This window comes from Coloeus monedula (genome assembly GCF_965178545.1).
Source record: "Coloeus monedula genome assembly, chromosome: 19".
In the NCBI taxonomy this organism is placed as follows: Eukaryota; Metazoa; Chordata; class Aves; order Passeriformes; family Corvidae; genus Coloeus; species Coloeus monedula.
This window is the reverse complement of record NC_138799.1, coordinates 849,286-864,855: the sequence shown is the minus strand read 5'-3', so window position 1 is coordinate 864,855 and position 15,570 is coordinate 849,286. Positions and strand designations below refer to the sequence as shown.

General features: G+C 56.0%; 1 protein-coding gene across 1 annotated transcript in view; it reads right to left on the bottom strand.

Annotated features, from left to right (window-relative positions):
* NTN1 (netrin 1) overlaps window positions 1-15,570 on the bottom strand; it is a gene marked incomplete at both ends in the record, with an annotated part of 83,822 nt that overhangs the window by 11,904 nt on the left and 56,348 nt on the right. The window contains 2 exons of the mRNA XM_082293929.1: window positions 6,337-6,390; window positions 8,770-8,919. Of these exons, the coding sequence (XP_082150055.1) occupies window positions 6,337-6,390; window positions 8,770-8,919 (204 nt within the window). The remainder of the gene's footprint in view (window positions 1-6,336; window positions 6,391-8,769; window positions 8,920-15,570) is intronic.

The following is a 15,570-nucleotide window of genomic DNA, read 5'->3' as shown; positions in this document are numbered from 1 at the left end:
GCCCCTGCAGTGGGAGGGTCTGTCCCCACCCGAGGGATGGGGTTTGTATTTCAGTGTCCCCCACGAGTGCCCAGGGGGAGGAAGGTGCATTTTTGTGTATTTATTGAAGCTGGGTCTGAGTGATCCCTCCCTTCACCAGGAGTTGGGGAATCCCAGCTCTCGGCTGTGTCTGTGCCCAGACCCCCCTGCCATCAACCACAGCCCTGGGCTGCCTCCCTGAGCCCATCCAACAACCACAAAACTCTTCCAGGTGCTCCTAAGAGCTACTGCAGTCCTGTGGGATGCGCAGGACATCGTGTCCAGCTGCTCCACGGCTCTGCAGATCTTCCTGCTGCCCCATGCCCACGGCACCGAGAGCTCCTTCAGGCTGCTCAGAAAGAAATTTCCAGCCCCTTTCACAGGCAGCAACCCCACATCCTCAGCTTGTGGCTGGGGCCTGGAGGAAAAGCACATGGATCCAAACATTTCTGAAAACATCTCTGAGAGCTGTCCCAGAGCATCCCAAAGGCAGGTGGGAGCCACGTTCCCAGGTGACACGGGACAAATGAAATCCAGCACTGCCCAGCCCTGGGACTAGACAGGATCACCCTGTGCCAGGGTTGGCCTGGAGCACTTATGGCAGGGATGCCTTTGGCTTTCAGACCTCTGGAGATTTCCCTGATGACCGTGAACTCCTGGTTCACTTCCCACAGCACTGAAGCTGCCCCTTGCTTCCAGCCCAAAGAATTATTTTACCATCTCCTCCATCAGTCCCAGGGAAGGACTGGTGGAGTCATTTGGAGAGCTCCAGCTCTGCTTGCTCCGAGCTTCTGGCTCTGAGCCTGTGCTGACCACACATCCTGAGGGAGGGGATGCTCTGGAGTAGCCCTGTCCTTTCCCAGGGAGCAGGGATGGGATCATCCCCGTGGGACAAGAGCAAGGACAGCAGTCTGGCTCACAGAGCAGGTGCTGACTGTGAGGGTTCACTGCTGTAATTTAATTTGGGCTGGACTCCACTGGGACTCTTTGTCTCGGAGCTGGCTGCTTTAATGTAAAGAAGCTTTAATAAAACAGCAAAGCTAAGGCAGAGAATCCTTCCCAGGTTATTCACTTGAGCGGTGGGATCTCTTCTGCTGTGCTTTGCTGCACCCTTGTCCAGCCACTGAATGGAGCAGGGGGTTTGTTATCACAAAACAGGGTCTGTTATCACTGATTGGGTCTGTTATCACTAATTGGCTCTTCTCCCCTCACCTGGCTGTGACCCAGCTGTCCTGAACGATGCCCTTTGCAATTATCATGTGCAAATTAGTGCCCTGCATCCCTGGCCAGCTGCAGGACAGCCGGTGTCCCCAGCAGGATGGCCTTGGCCGTCCCTCCAGCATGGCCAGGAGCTGGAATAGGGAGGCACATCCCTTTCAGGCCTTGGGATGAGCTGGGGCTGGGCTGCTCCAGCCATGCTTGTTGTGTTACCTCCAGGATGGTCCCCAGGTCTGAAGCAGTCTCGGCCTGTGGACAGAGATTCCAGGGGCCTGGATCTGCCCCCTGAGAGTCTGTGCCAAGCCCTGGTGCACAGCAAGCCTCTGGCACCGGGTTGTATTTAACCAAGTGACTGTGGTCTGTCACCACAGCTGGGAGCAGCAGTCCCCAGGAGCTGGCAGGGATTTGTCCCACGAGCTGAGGTGGGTCTGTGACCAGTCTGTCAAGGCAGAGGCACCTGCTGGGCCCCAGAGCATCTTCTGGTCCCCAAAGCAGGCTGAGGAGCCCTTGGCACCAGCACAGGAGTGCGGGGGGCACCGAGGCCAGCCCTGCCCTGTGCCGGGCACAGCCACCACGGCACTGAGCTGTGCCACTCCTCGGTGGGGCAGGAAAAGCGGGAGGAGTTATTTCCACTCTTTTTGGTTCGTTTGCTTTGGTGCTCTGCAGACCCAAACCTTCCCCCGGGACCCCACTGGCAATGGACACACAAAATCTTCCTGCAGGACGCCTCGGCTCCTTGGGAGCACCGGGCAGGAGCATCCCGAGCCCTGCCTGCAGCGGATCCTCACAGCCGGCGTGTCCCAAAGATGCCCGGCTGCTCCGTGCCACCCCGGGAACTCGCTGCCCGTCTGCGGGAGAAGATTCCCGGAGCTCCCGGCCAGGCGGCCGAGGGAGAGCCGGGAGCGCGGATCCCAGCGGATAACGGCCATTAACCTCTCCCTTGGAACAAGAAGGTGCAAATGAGCCCACAGCAGCCTCCTTTCTTCTGGCTGAGCAAGATTGATTGAAAAACAAATTGGCGCAAATAAAGCATGTAATTAGATTAAAGCCTCTCGCCTGGAGCGGCTGGAAAGCGGCAGTGAGCGATTCCCGGGAGCCCGCAGCCCCTTCCCACCTCCGCAGCCCCAGCGGGGCCTGGGGGCCACCGGCCCCAGTGCTGCAGCAGGACCCCGGCACCTCCAGGATGTGCCCAGGCTGTCCCCACCTCATCGCGGGAGTGTCCCTGGCAGGCCCCTCGTGCTCGGCCACTCCAGTCCCGGCTGTGGCCCAGCAGCATCCCGGCAGCTGGGTCCGGCACGGCTTGGGTGCCTTTGGTGCATCCCTGGGAGCTCTGGTCATGGTCAGAGGGGACCCATCCCAAACACCACCCCAGCCCCGCTGCAGCTCGGAGAGAGCTCGCTCCCTGCCTTGGAGCCGCCGGGGGCCAGTTTGGGGATGGGGATGAACGGCCTGAGGGATTTTTGGTGTTTTGGGACAGGGGAGCCCAGAGCAGCTGTGGCCTCACGGCAGCATCCCAATTTTCCCGAATTTAAAGGGAGCAGGAGGCAGCGGCTGTGGCTGCTGGTGACACAGTGGGGACAGTCCAGCTGTGCTGGACACCCACTGGAAACCCTGCACTGGAAAACAAACCCTGCACTGGAAAACACCTCACTGCACTGGAAACCCTGCACCGGAAAACTCCACACCAACACGGAGTTTTACGGCTCGTCCACCCCACCTCTGCCCCCTCCTCAGCCCCCTCCCGGGAGCAGCCAGGGCTGGCTGCACGTTTCCTACCCCTTCCCACAGGATTTATTGCAGTGATGAGCCCCAGGACACGCTGGGGACATGGGGTGCAGATCCAGGAGTGCCCTGCCAAGAGCCACTGCCAACACCATGAAATACATTCCTAGGAAAACATCTGTCCTCGGGAGCTGAGCACCCCATAAATTCCTGCCTGACAGCAGCTCCCAGCCGAGCAAGAAAATCACAGTTTTCTGTTCAGGGGGAAATGCAGAAATAGGGAGCTGATGCTGGGGACAAGAGCTTCGTGTCACCAAGGGGAATCAGCCTCTGGAAACGTCCCAGGATGGGGAGAGGGAGCTCGTCAGTCCTGGCTCTGAAACTCGAGGGTTGGCTATGGTGGGATGTGGGGATGAAGGGCTGCAGGAATGGAGAGATACGGGGATGAAAGAATAAGGGGATGGAAGAATGGAGGGAATCAGGTGCAGGGATGTGGGGTTGGAGGAATGCAGGGATTTGGGGGCAGAGGCAGGCAGGGATGGAGGAATGAATGGATGTGGGGCTGCAGGAAGCCCTGCACTGGGATGATAAGAGCACGGTGCAGTTGTGCATGAAGCTTATCTGCATCTCAGCAGTTTGAGGGGGGTTGTTTTAGGTTTTTTCCCCAGACTTTCTGAGATATTTTGAAGGGACCAGGAGCTCCCTCACTGGAAGCCCCTTTCCCCTATTGTGCTCCCAGCCATTCACTGGAGATCACCATGAGAAACCTTTCAGAGGGAGCTGGATGCTGCTGATCAATCAGTCAATCAATCATGCAGTCAATCCATCACCTCACTTACAGCTGAGACAAGCCAGAGAATGCCCAGGCAGGGCTGAATGAATTCCTCCTTTGGATGGGTACAAAGCTGGAGACCCCCAGGCCGAGCCCAGACGTACCCCAGGGTGAATGAAATGACAATTTCCCCTCCCAGCTGCACTGCAGGGAGCTGGGCAGCGCTTTGTTCCCAGGCTCTGGGATGCTCCTGGCTCTCCACAGGGCTGACACTTCCTCAGAGCCAGGAGCTCTGGCTTTTCTCCCTACCAGTGCAAAGTCTCCCCATCCCTGGATTTGGGAGCATCCTCGCCAAGAGGAGCCGGCTGTGCCCCAGCCTGGCAGCTCCCCCAGCAGGAGCCCTTCGGGGAGGAGGCTGAGCCCTGTTCCCAGCTCCAGCACTGCTGATCCCATGCACACACTCCTGTTCAGGGAATATCAGTGCTGGGAGATGGCTCGGACCGGTCCCTGCTTCAGATCCGAAGGAAAGCTCGGGCTGCCTCCTGTGCCCCTGTCCCCACGCTGTCATTTCCAAGCAAGCCTGGCACCCACACGTTGCGGAGGCAGCTGCGGCTCACAGGGGTGACTCCTTGTTTCCAGCTGCTGCAGCTCATGAGAAGGAGCTGTGGGATATTTAATCCTTTCCTACTGTCACTTTTCCCTTGGAGCTGTTGCTGCAGTGATGGCCACAGTGTTTGTGTGGCTGGAGCTGGGGACAGTGGAGCTGCTCAGCCAAAAAGGCCCCGTTGCCATGGGGATGCCCAGGTACAGGAGGACTGGGAGGCTGGGAATGAGGTGTCTCTCAGCTGTCCAAGCCCTGGACCTGCAGTGGGAGAGGGGATTTCCATGTTCCCCCTGTGCCCGGCGAGGTTTCCCTGGGCTGGTGCAGGTGCTGGGGGCAGCACACCCGAGGGACCTCTATTCCCTCCTTGTCTCTCCATGGGAATGGCCTGGGAGCCGCCCCCTGCAATCTGCATTTTGCCCTTCTGCTGAGGGCAGAGGAGCCCGTTCCTGCTGCTCACCCCGGGATTGTCCCAGGAGAGACAGAATTTACCTGGGAGCAGAGGGTGGCTCTGCCTGACCTCAATACAGGCATGGGCAGGCAAAAATCGAAGCTGTTGACATTCACACAAAGGAAAACCAACCCTTTTATAGGGCAGGAATACTCTGGCTACCTGCAAATGATGCTGAAACAGCAGTTCCAGCTCGTCAGGGTCAGTGTTCCTCATCCCTGGTTCTTTGGGCAGGATTCGGGCTAAAATTTGGATTCCATGTACGGCCATCTCTGCACTGGGTCTTCTGCCCCCTGGGAAAGCTGCAACCAGCAGCCAAGGCTGCTCTGGGTCTGTGCACCCTGGGGTCCCTCAGAGCTGGCTTTTCCCTTTCCTGCATTTACATCCAGCCTCTTCCTCACCAGCCAGGAGCAAAAGGGCCCAAAATGACGTTTGGAAGGGCCAGATCTGGTTTTGAAACTGCAGAGGTTGATTTCCAGGGGAAAACCATGGGGAGCTGCATCAATCCAATCACCTGGTTTTATTTAAGCCCACTGGCTGAAATCATCCACTTCCAATAATCATTCCCGAGAAAATCTGGATTTGATTCAGATAAGACAAGGACTGACTGGCAGGTTTGTAAACCTTCACCCCCCACTGCTATTTTTGTTTGCCCTTTCACTGTGGTCTCTTCTGTCTGAGAGGGACCAAAAAAGGACCAGAAAAGCTCCTCGTGCCTGGCAGCAAAAAGGAGCAGCAGCCCCTCCTCATCCTCCAATCTCCCGGCATGGGAGAGCATGGATGCATTTCATCTAAACAATCCATTTTTGGACTGTTTTCCCAAACTGATTGGGACCCCTGAGAGTTCAGCAGAGCCAGGCAGGACCCCCCACGCCAGAGCTGACGTTGTCCCACCCCTCCTTCCAAGGCCAGCTTTGGCCCCTGCTCCTCTGCAGTGGCTCAGGTCGGGGTGATGCTCCCTCAGCTCTTGGCTGCTTTCTGTCCCACGTGGCCACAATCACAGGACATGGCTCAGGGTTCAGTCCAAGGTGACATCCGTCACTTTTAGTACAAACTCCTTAATTTATGAACCCTCCTGCACTGCTGAGACAAAAGTAAACAGCTTTTACACCTTGTATCCTTCACAGATGGGGCTCAAACACCCCGGGAACCTCCAGGCAGCAGGACAGGACAGTCAGCCTTTCCTGGGACCCTTTGGCTCCTGCTGTCATCCCCTGGTCAGAGCCATCCGACACGAGGGAACTGGGAACAGGGAGTCCCTCGGTGACATGGGGTGCAGGTGTGGTTCCACTTGGATACAACACCGGGTAACCCCCCGGTGCTCCCAGATCCAGCAGGAAAACCTCCTGCACCTTCCCTGCTCTCCCAGGTGCTCCGAGGAACACCAAACTCTCAGGATGCCGCACACGTGTTTCCAACACATTTGGCCATAAAAGGAAACCGCTTGTCCCGGTACAAACGGCAGGATTTACGCATTTAATGCAATTTGTCTCGAGGGAAATGATTGCTGAAGAGACGTTTAGCACCGAGATGCTCCAAAAGAGCAGAACGTACCTGCGGGCTCCTCGGCGCTGCTGGCGGCCGTGGTGGGCGGAGCAGCCGGGATCTCTGCAGGGCAGCCAGGGGCACACGGGAACAGAGAGGAGAGAAAAGCAGGAGGAGTTATTCCAAACCCCAAAGAGCCTGGTCCCTGCAGGTTCTCTTCCCCACCATGTCCCCCAGCAAGAGCCCCCAAACCAGTGCACCGGGAACTGGGCAACCAGGCATCCCCCGAGGGTGTTGCAAAGGGGGTTTTTAACAAAAATCTTTGGCTCATGGCTTCATGCTGCACTGTGCCCAGCCCCTGCGGGCTGCTGTCCCTCCCTGTCCCTGGGGTGTCCCCTCCAGCTGCTGTCTCCCCCCACGGCTGAGGCAGTGCTGGCACTCCCCTGGTGTGAGGCAGGGTGCAGGTACCACACTGCAGCTCTGCTGGGGTGCCAGGGCTGCCTCCCACATTTAAAGGAAACACAAACACATCTGGTGCCAATTCCCTGGTTCCTGGCTCTGATTTGGGGCCAGCTTTGCAGAGCTGAAACCACATCATGCTCTGGATGTTCATTCCCAAGCCTGGGTGTGTTTATTGAAAGGATGGACTGCGGATGGGGGCAGTTGTACAGTCCCAGCCTTGCAGGATGCTCTCCTTCCCCAGCTCTCACCATGGACGTCCTTCCTGCATTTAGGGCATGGTGCTGCCATTTCCGTGCATTCCTGGGAATCCTGGTAGGGGAACACCCCACAGTCCAGTTTGGAAGTGGAATTTAGGCATGAGCTGGGAGTGGGCATCTGCCTCTTTCTGCTTGTGTTCTTGGGAAAATGCATGGCCACAGAGGCAGGGTTTGCACTCATAGGGGTGCAGCCCAGTCAGCATCGGGTGATTTTGGGGTCACTCACCTTCATGCAGGTAAACCCAGCACAAGAGACGGTGCATGGCCAGGCAGCACCGAGAGCCAGCCCAGCCATCCCAAAGCCAGGGCTGGGGATGCTCGTGCCTGGCCTGACACAGACCCCACGGGGGTCTTGCTCCTTCCCCCAAGGTGTTCTTTCCATGCCTACAAGTCTCTGGGAACAGGGAATTACAAGCCGTGGTAAATCAGAGAGCGGCCGTGCCCAGCCCCAAAGCCTGGATGGGCCATGTTGAAATCCTGGGTCTGTCTTTATTTAGTGCCAGCAATCCCGAGGGAGCTGATGCAAGGAACAATTTGCTCTCTGATTTCCCCGGGCCCTGGGGAATGAATAATGATAAACCTTTGTGCACACTTGCTGCAGAGCAGACTGGAGCCACGGCTGGACATCTTGGGGACAACAAGCATCTGCTTTGGGCTCTTGCTGTCCCATTGCGACACGGGGAAGAATGAATCTCAAGTGACCCCAAACCACCCTGGAATGTGTTTCCTTCAGCAGGAGAAGGTGGAGAAAGGGTGTCTGCCCCAGAATTTGGCAATGGCCATGCTGAGAGGGAGAATGGTGTGGGAGCAGAATGTGGGTCCCCAACAAAAGCCTTATTCTTCCAACCTTCACTTTTCTTGGGCCTTTTTGCTCCTTTTAGCAGCAGGGGATCACCCTCTAGGGGAGCAGTTCCTCCATCCCATCCCATCCCATCCCATCCCATCCCATCCCATCCCATCCCCACTAATGTTGATGCTTTGTTTTGTTAGGGCAGGTGGAGATGTCCCACAAGGTGCATGAGCCACTGAAACATCCAACAGCAGCAAATCCAGCAGGCAGCAGGAAAGCTTTCCTTTTCTTCTGCAGCATCCTTGGGAAGGAGCCAGCAGAGAGGGGCACAGGGCTAAAACCCAACTTCCCAGGCAGTGAGAGCTCAGCAGGGGCTGGGGGGGCTCCTGGTGTTTGCAGAGCAGGTGCTGCAGTGGGAGCTGTACTGGTGCTTCTGCTGTTGTTTCAAGAGCAGAGGGTGAGAGCAGCCTTGGGAAGGCAAATGGAAAAGCAAACCCAAGGAAGCTGGTGGTAAAACCATCCCTGTTTTTGGGAGGGTTGTGTGGGTGCAAGAGCCCCTTCAGCAATCCAGGTGTGATGGCAGCTCCATCAAATGAGCAGCTCCTCTGAGCTGAGCTCTGTGCCAGTGCAGCACAGCCTGATTTTGGAGAGAAAAGCCTGTTGGAACGATCTGCCTTAACACCCAGACCTGACTTGGCACCCCTAAATAAACGTGCTCTTGGGGCACCTCTGTTCCATGGAGCAAAACAAAATTCCCGGTGAACTGGGCTGTAGATGCACTCACAGAACCTGCCCAAGAAGGCAGGTGAGCTGCTGGAAGCCGCTGCTGGATTTAGGACCATGTTTGGGCAGTGTGGAGGGCAGGGGTCCCCAGGCAGCTCTGACCCCGAGCGCCGGTGGGGTTCAGCAGCCCCCCAGCCTGGGCAGCGGCTCCGGCAGGTTTTCAAGGGTTAAAATCTCTACTCTACAGCCACGGAAAGAAGATCCACCTACTTATGCAGGGGGCGATGGGCGAGCGGCTCTGCTGGTAGCCCTTGGCGCAGCGGTTGCAGGTGATGCCGGTGACGCCGTCCTTGCAGGGACACTGGCCCGTGGTTTGGTTGCAGGTCTGGCCGGCGGCACCCACGGGGTGACAATCGCACTCTGCGGGGGGAACACACGACAGCAGGGTCAGGGGAGGGCACAGCGGGGGCAGGAGGCGATGTGGCATCGGCGGGGAGTGGGGCAAGGACCGGGAGCTGCGGGAGCTCCCCCGGCACGGCTCCACTTCTCTGCCGCCGGCAGCTCCGGCAAACCTCCGCGACTGAGCTGAAACAGAGCTGGCATTTGGCATAGGGCGTGGGGGCAGCGCTTGGGCACAGGGGCAGCCCTGGAGAGGGGGTGGCCCTGTCACAGCCCCGCCGCGGAGATGGAAGTGCAGCCAGGATGTCCGAGCCCGGGAGGCAGCGTGGGGATGGATCCCACGGACACTCCTCACCCCATGGGTGCTGAGATCAGGAGTCTGCAGGGTTTAAAGGGAGGGGAGCAGCACCCGCTGCCCCCGCCCAGCAGCCCCAAACTGCCCGGGGCTCCCGGGAGCAGCGGCAGGGCTGGTACAGAGGTACAGACCCGGCAGGGCTCCATCACCCCTCAGCACACCGAGCTCAGGCAGGCAGCAGTCGCTTGCGGGAGCTTGGGAATTCATTTCACGTGCACTCGGAGAAAAATCAAACCAGTCCTTTCAGAGCTCTCGCTCGAGCCCTTCCCGCTGAGCAGCATCCCTGGCAGCTGGCACTGCGGGCACAGGAAGGAAATGCCCTTGTGGGATGCAGGCAGGCTGGAGGACCTGCTGTTCCCGGCCAGATGGATGGAGCCTTGACGGCAGAGCCGGGCAGATGTGAAGGGTTTGGCAGGGGATGTAAATACTGCACTTGAAAACATTCACCATCTCATTTCCCACAGTGCGACTTCACCGGCGCAGCTGTTTGGGGGAAAAAAATTTTAAAAAAAGGCAAAAAAGAAGAAAAGCCAAAAAAAAAAAAAAAAAGAGAGAAAAAAGAAAAAAAGCATCAGGGCTTGTTATCATCACTGCTCCAAAAGGATTACGGCCTCACACATTTGTTAACAGCCCTGATTTCTAAGAGCTGCAAGCGCCGTGCCAGACTGTGGTCTGCCCCTGCTGAGCGGTGGCAGCGAGAGGCAGGCAAGCAGGAAAGCTTTCCTTTTCTTCTGCAGCATCCTCGGGACGGAGCCAGGCAAATCCCTCCCTGGGGAGCTCTGATCCCCTCTCCTCCTGCCCCTCAGGGGAGCTGCCTGCCAGGAAGAGGGGCTGGGGGAAACCTGTCCCACTGCCTGGAGGGGGCTGGGCTGGGGGTCAGGGCCAGGGTGGGTGTCCCCGTGGGCACCAGTGGCTTCAATCCCCCCAAGCCCCCCAAACTGGGCACATCACTCCCCTGAGGACTTTTCCTGGACTCTGCAATGCTGCTTTGTTTGTTCTTCACCCCCCTGGCTCTGAGACACCCTAAATCTGCCTCATTTGGGGACAGCAGAGCACATCCCACATTGGTTTTGCGTTTCCAAGTTTTGGTGTTTGGCTGGAGGTTCCCTCCAAGCCACCCCAGCCCGATCCTGCTCCCTGCACCAGCAGCCCCCAGTCTGACCCTTACTGGGCAGCAGCTCCCAGGCTGATCCCTTCCCAGCGGGGTTGGGATGGTGCCTGGAGCACCCCTGCGCTGGGATTGTCCAACTTCTCCCTGCACGGGACACCCCAGAGCTCCAGCAAACTGCCACCAGCCCTGACCCCACCAGAGCTGGGTGGGAAGAGAATGAGCCTTGCCAAAACCCAAAGATTTTTCACATGAGGGGGAAAAAGACCCTCAAGAAACCAAGAAAGCTTTTGCTTCTTTTCTCCTCTTTTCCTACCACTTCTGATTCGGGGTTTTCAATTAAAAGTCCTGCTCTCCCCCCTGCCCCGAGCTGCCCCTGGGAAATGGCTGCTTGCAAACCTGCCCACAGCAGAAATCTGCGTTTCTGAAGCTAATTTAGACCGGAAAGGTTTTAATGTGAAATCAGCGTGGCTGGTGATGAGCAGAGGGGTGTTTAGGTGGGAAAACCTTCACACCGCAGCCCCATGGGATGGCTCAGGTAGTGCCGGGGGAGAGAAAATAGAACCACATTAAACGAAAGCCTGAAGGAGGAACAGGAGAGAAACGAGTTAAAGAAGAGCAGAGAAGCAGGAGTTAATAGAAAAATAAGCAAATCAGGGAAAGGTTACCCAAGAAGAGGCAAAGGGCAGGAGGATGGGGACGAACACGCCTCATGTTTCAGGCGTCCCCTCCGGGGCTGCTCCCAGGCATCGCCTGCAGAGCCCATCCCGGGAGGAATCCTCCCCCATTTCAGTGGGACCGCTCGGGCGAGAGAGGGAAAAGAGGGAGGAAAAAAGCCTTGGTGATGAGTAAGATTGCCAGAGTCAGGCTCCTGGAGGCCGGGCTGAGAGCACAGAGCGCTCTTTGGACAGCACAGAAATAAATAAATCGCGATGCTGCCGCTTCCTTCCCCCATGAGGTAACGGCTCGGCCAGAGCTGCCGGGGTTATTTTTACAGCCGTATTTGGCTGAGGTTGTCTCCTCTGTCACGAAGCCGGCTCCTGTGAGGCTCTCATGTCCCCATGTGTGATGCTCCCGAGGTCGCAGAGGGCAAGAGTGACAGAGGGTCTGGGACTCAGCCGCCCGTGGGCCGGCATTCCACCAGGATGAGCTCCGGGCCGATCTCTGCCAGCTCGCTCTGCCGCTCCGTGGGGAAAATCCCCTCGGGGTGCAGGGACGGGCTCTGTGTCACCGGTCCCCAGCGTCCCTCCAGGGCACGGAGGGCAGCGCAGCTCGGGCTCCTTCCGTGCCCGAGCCCGTTGTGCCGTGTCTGTCTTCCCAAAACTCCGGGAATCAGCAGCGGCTCAGCGCTCCCGGGGCAGGGAGGCAGGAGGTGCTCTCGGCAGTGTCTGCAGATGTGGATTTGCTGTCCCTGTCCTCGAGAAACTGAACCAGCGCCAGCAATTAGGAGCAATTAAAGGTAATTTACAGCTCCCCGGCCAGTGCAAACACTTGCAGCCAGCAATTACGGGCTCTTCTCCTTCCCCAGCCATGGAGGGCCGGGCTGCTGGTGCTTGATGCTGATTTTTCCAATCCAGTTCAAATTCCTTTGGGTTGCAACCCCAAATGGAGGGGAGCGTGCACCAGCATCTCAGCGAGGGGGTGATTGGTGCAAACGCCCCTTTGGCTTCGCTGCCTTCCGATGGGCGCCTTGGGACTCACAGAACGGGTTTGCATTCCTGAACTTCCCTGGCTTTCATTCCTGAACTTCCCTGGGTGCAAGGATTTGTGGATTTGGTTCATCACCCACCGAGGCGCGGAAATTCAGCAGTGCCCTGCACTGAGCAGAGCCCTCGAGGCACCAGAGCTGAGGGAACCTCTCTGATCAGGAAGGGAGGGTGTCCGGGACATCCCTGGAGATGATCAGTGGGATAACACGTGGTTTTTCCTCATGCCTTGCTCGAAAGGATCCCACCATAGAGGGTACAGTGGGATGGGAGAGAAGCAAGCAGGGATGCTGCTGGAGCAAGAAAAAGGGGCGTCTGCAGTCTGTCAGCCCACAGAGCATCAGGAGGAAGGGAAATAACTCTCAGAATTTCGTTTTTTCAGGAAATCTTTGAGAAAAACTTCTGCTGAGTGTCTGTGGCAGAAATGACCAGGAATTCCTAGTGAAAAATGAAGTTATTTTTTTGTTGAAAACATGGCTGTGGAGGAGAAAACAAGGAGTAGGAATGTGTGGGGAGGGCAGCAGTGGGGGTGCCTCTGCTCCCAGCAGCTGATTTTTCCTGTAAAACAACCACGGCCTGGAAAGCAGGGAGCTGAGAGCACTCCCAGGTGAGCATCTTGAGCGTGGCTGCTCCAGATGTGAGGAGACCACGTCGCTCTCTGCGAGACAGACCCAAAGTGGCCGAATGGATGAGGGGAGAGCAGCCAAAATCCGGAGTGCAGAAGGATGCATAATTGGAAGGAGGGAACAGGATGGTTCATCCACGCTGAAGGGTCCCAATTAACTGCATCCACTCCAGGAAAAGATCTAGGAGTCAATGAAACATCTGGCTGATTGCAACGGAGCTCAGAAGAGCCACAAGATGGGAGGCTGCGCTGTGAAAGGGGGAGAGAGAAACTCTGAATTCATATCAGGGCACTATAGAAATCAATAGCACGTCCTCAGCTGGGAGCCAGAGTGAAAGGCACGGAGAGCACCCACGGCAAAGATTCGGGAGGCCTTGCCAAGAGACGGTGGAGGGCTGCCAAGCAATGCACAGCGCCGGGAAGGTCAGACAGGTGCTCCTCTTCACTGGTCCTCAAAGCCCAGCGACAAAGGGACATTGAGGGCGTTGAAAAGGCAACCTTTTCAGTGATAAAAGGAAACGCTGCCTTGCACCGCATGTAATTAACTCGTAGAACTCCTGCTACGAGACACCATGGCAAGGGCCCAACAGGATTAGATAGGGCTCTGAATGAGAACATCTGTAGTTACATTAGCTGGGATTAATATATATATGGATATAAGCACTGCCAGGCAGCTCCTCAGCGCCTGCAGCCAGGAGGTTTCCCCCCGGGGCCAGGCTCTGCAGAACTGGCTGCCGTGGGCTTTTATAGCTCTGTCTGGAGCTTCCAAATGAGCCCCTATTTTCTGTACAAACCTGCTGAGACAGAGCATCGCCCACCCCAGCCCAGCCAGCGCCACCTTTCTGTGCTTCAGCTCAGGTTTGGGGCTAAAAAAACACCTGGAAACATCTTGAGGCTGTGCTTGGGCTAAAAAAAACCCCAGTTTTTCAGTTCAGTTCAAGTGGTCGGACTTGCTGAGATGGTTCTGCCTCACTGAAGGTTGACAAATAGCACGACAGAAATGCAAATATTTTTGCACTCCTGGTGTTTGGGCAGAGGTATTCCCAGCTGCTAATCCTGCCCCACACACATGTGGTGAAGGGTAAACAGAGGGATAAATCTCCAGGCTCAGCTCTCCTCAAGTGTGACCTTTATGGAGAAGGTACCTGAAAAGATCTGCATTTTTGGAGAATTACCATCTTCCTGCTTTTGGGGAAGCTGCTTCCTTGGGAGGTTTTCAGAGTGATGAAAAATCCTTTTGCCCAGACAAGAGCAAAAGGCTGGATTTCCCAGGGTGTGCAGATTCCCTCCTGTCACCCTGGATGTGCCAGGATCACAAACCTCACAGGGCTCCAGATCCAGCCTCTGGACGGAGCAGGAACCCAACAATGCATTAAACTGGAAAAAAACCCTTAATTTGCAATAATCATTGATGAAAGCTCCTGTATTTGGGAATCACACTCGGTTTTAAGTACAAATTCAAGTCCCAGGTAGCCAACATGCCTTAGGTGCACATTTATATTTAACCAGGCTTTAAAATGCTTTTCCTGTATCGTGGCCAAAAATTGCTTCCCTTTGGTTGCTTCCCTTCTTTCCTCCAAAGACTTCAACGGGAGTGAAAAAATGTGGCTACAGAAAACTTCTGCTGGAAAACAACGCAACAAACCCAGGTTTGTTGTCAAAATGTCAAAACAAATTCAGCTTCAACTCTCCCGTTGCCTCAATAAAACTTCCTGATGCAGCAAACATATCTCACTTAACCTTATGGTTTAGTGTTTATGGGGGTGGTTCTGACATTATTACTTAAGTGAGGGTTTTTTGTTGTCGTTGAGTTGTTTTTTCCCTTCTCCACTGTCTTTAGGAACTCAGGTACTTTAAATCCTACTCCCTCTGAACACATCTAAGCAGGGAACTCAAGATGGGAGAATTCCTGGGGTGAGTCCTCTTGTCCCCATAGCTGAAAAGCTGAAATCCATCCCAGAGGTGACCCTGACAGGATGTTCTTACAGCTTCTCTTCAGCTCCTGTCTTTGGGAAATCAATTCAAAACAAGCAGGGCTCCTTCCTTTGGATCCCTATCCCGGTTGTTTGTCTGTGGGTGAGGGAAGTCTGAGCTGAACCTGTGCACTTGAGTGCTGAGGAGAGGTTTGTGCTGGCTCTGGGGACATCCTGTGGGGATGGGAGAGCCCACAAGCACCACCAGAGCATCTCCAGCATGGGCAGCATGTTCTGCAAATCCCATGGATTTATGGGGAAGAGAAATTGGAATCTGGTGTGTACCCACCCAGCCTGGCCCCAGCTGGTTTGCAAAGGGGTTGAAATGTCTCTGTGCTAACTCTGCATACCAATAATGACCTCAAATATTAACCATTAACTGCGAGCTCGGCAGCCTGTCTGCGGCACTGGGAGCTGGATTTAGCCCTCCAAAGGATCAGGTTCACACTCAGTGTCCCTCAGCACATTCTCCTGGAGATTTAAAGGTTTCTTGCCAGCAGAACATGAATTCCTCCTTTTATCAGGCAGAGCCAAACAATCTCTGGGTGTCTCCTGCTGTCCCTCCTCCTGCGCCACTTCTCAGGGCTCTCCCGTTTCCCCTCCTGAACTGGCACTCAGGGGAGCCAAGGGCTTTGGTGCCCTGCAGTTTGGGCCAAATTTCACAGATTAGACCTTGGCTTTGTCTCCTCTGTAACAAGGAACAGACAAGGCCACAAAGCCTCCACTGAGCCAGAGTCGGCGCTAATCCGGAGGGGCCTTGGAACCCTGGCCATAAATCCACTTTTTGGGCAGGAGCTCTGTGGGCTGGCATCAGTGACACACACAATGGGGCAATTATGGCAGCACTTCCCAAAATGCTTGGAAATTCCCTTGTTCCAAGATGGTTCAAACTTCCCCTGTCTGCT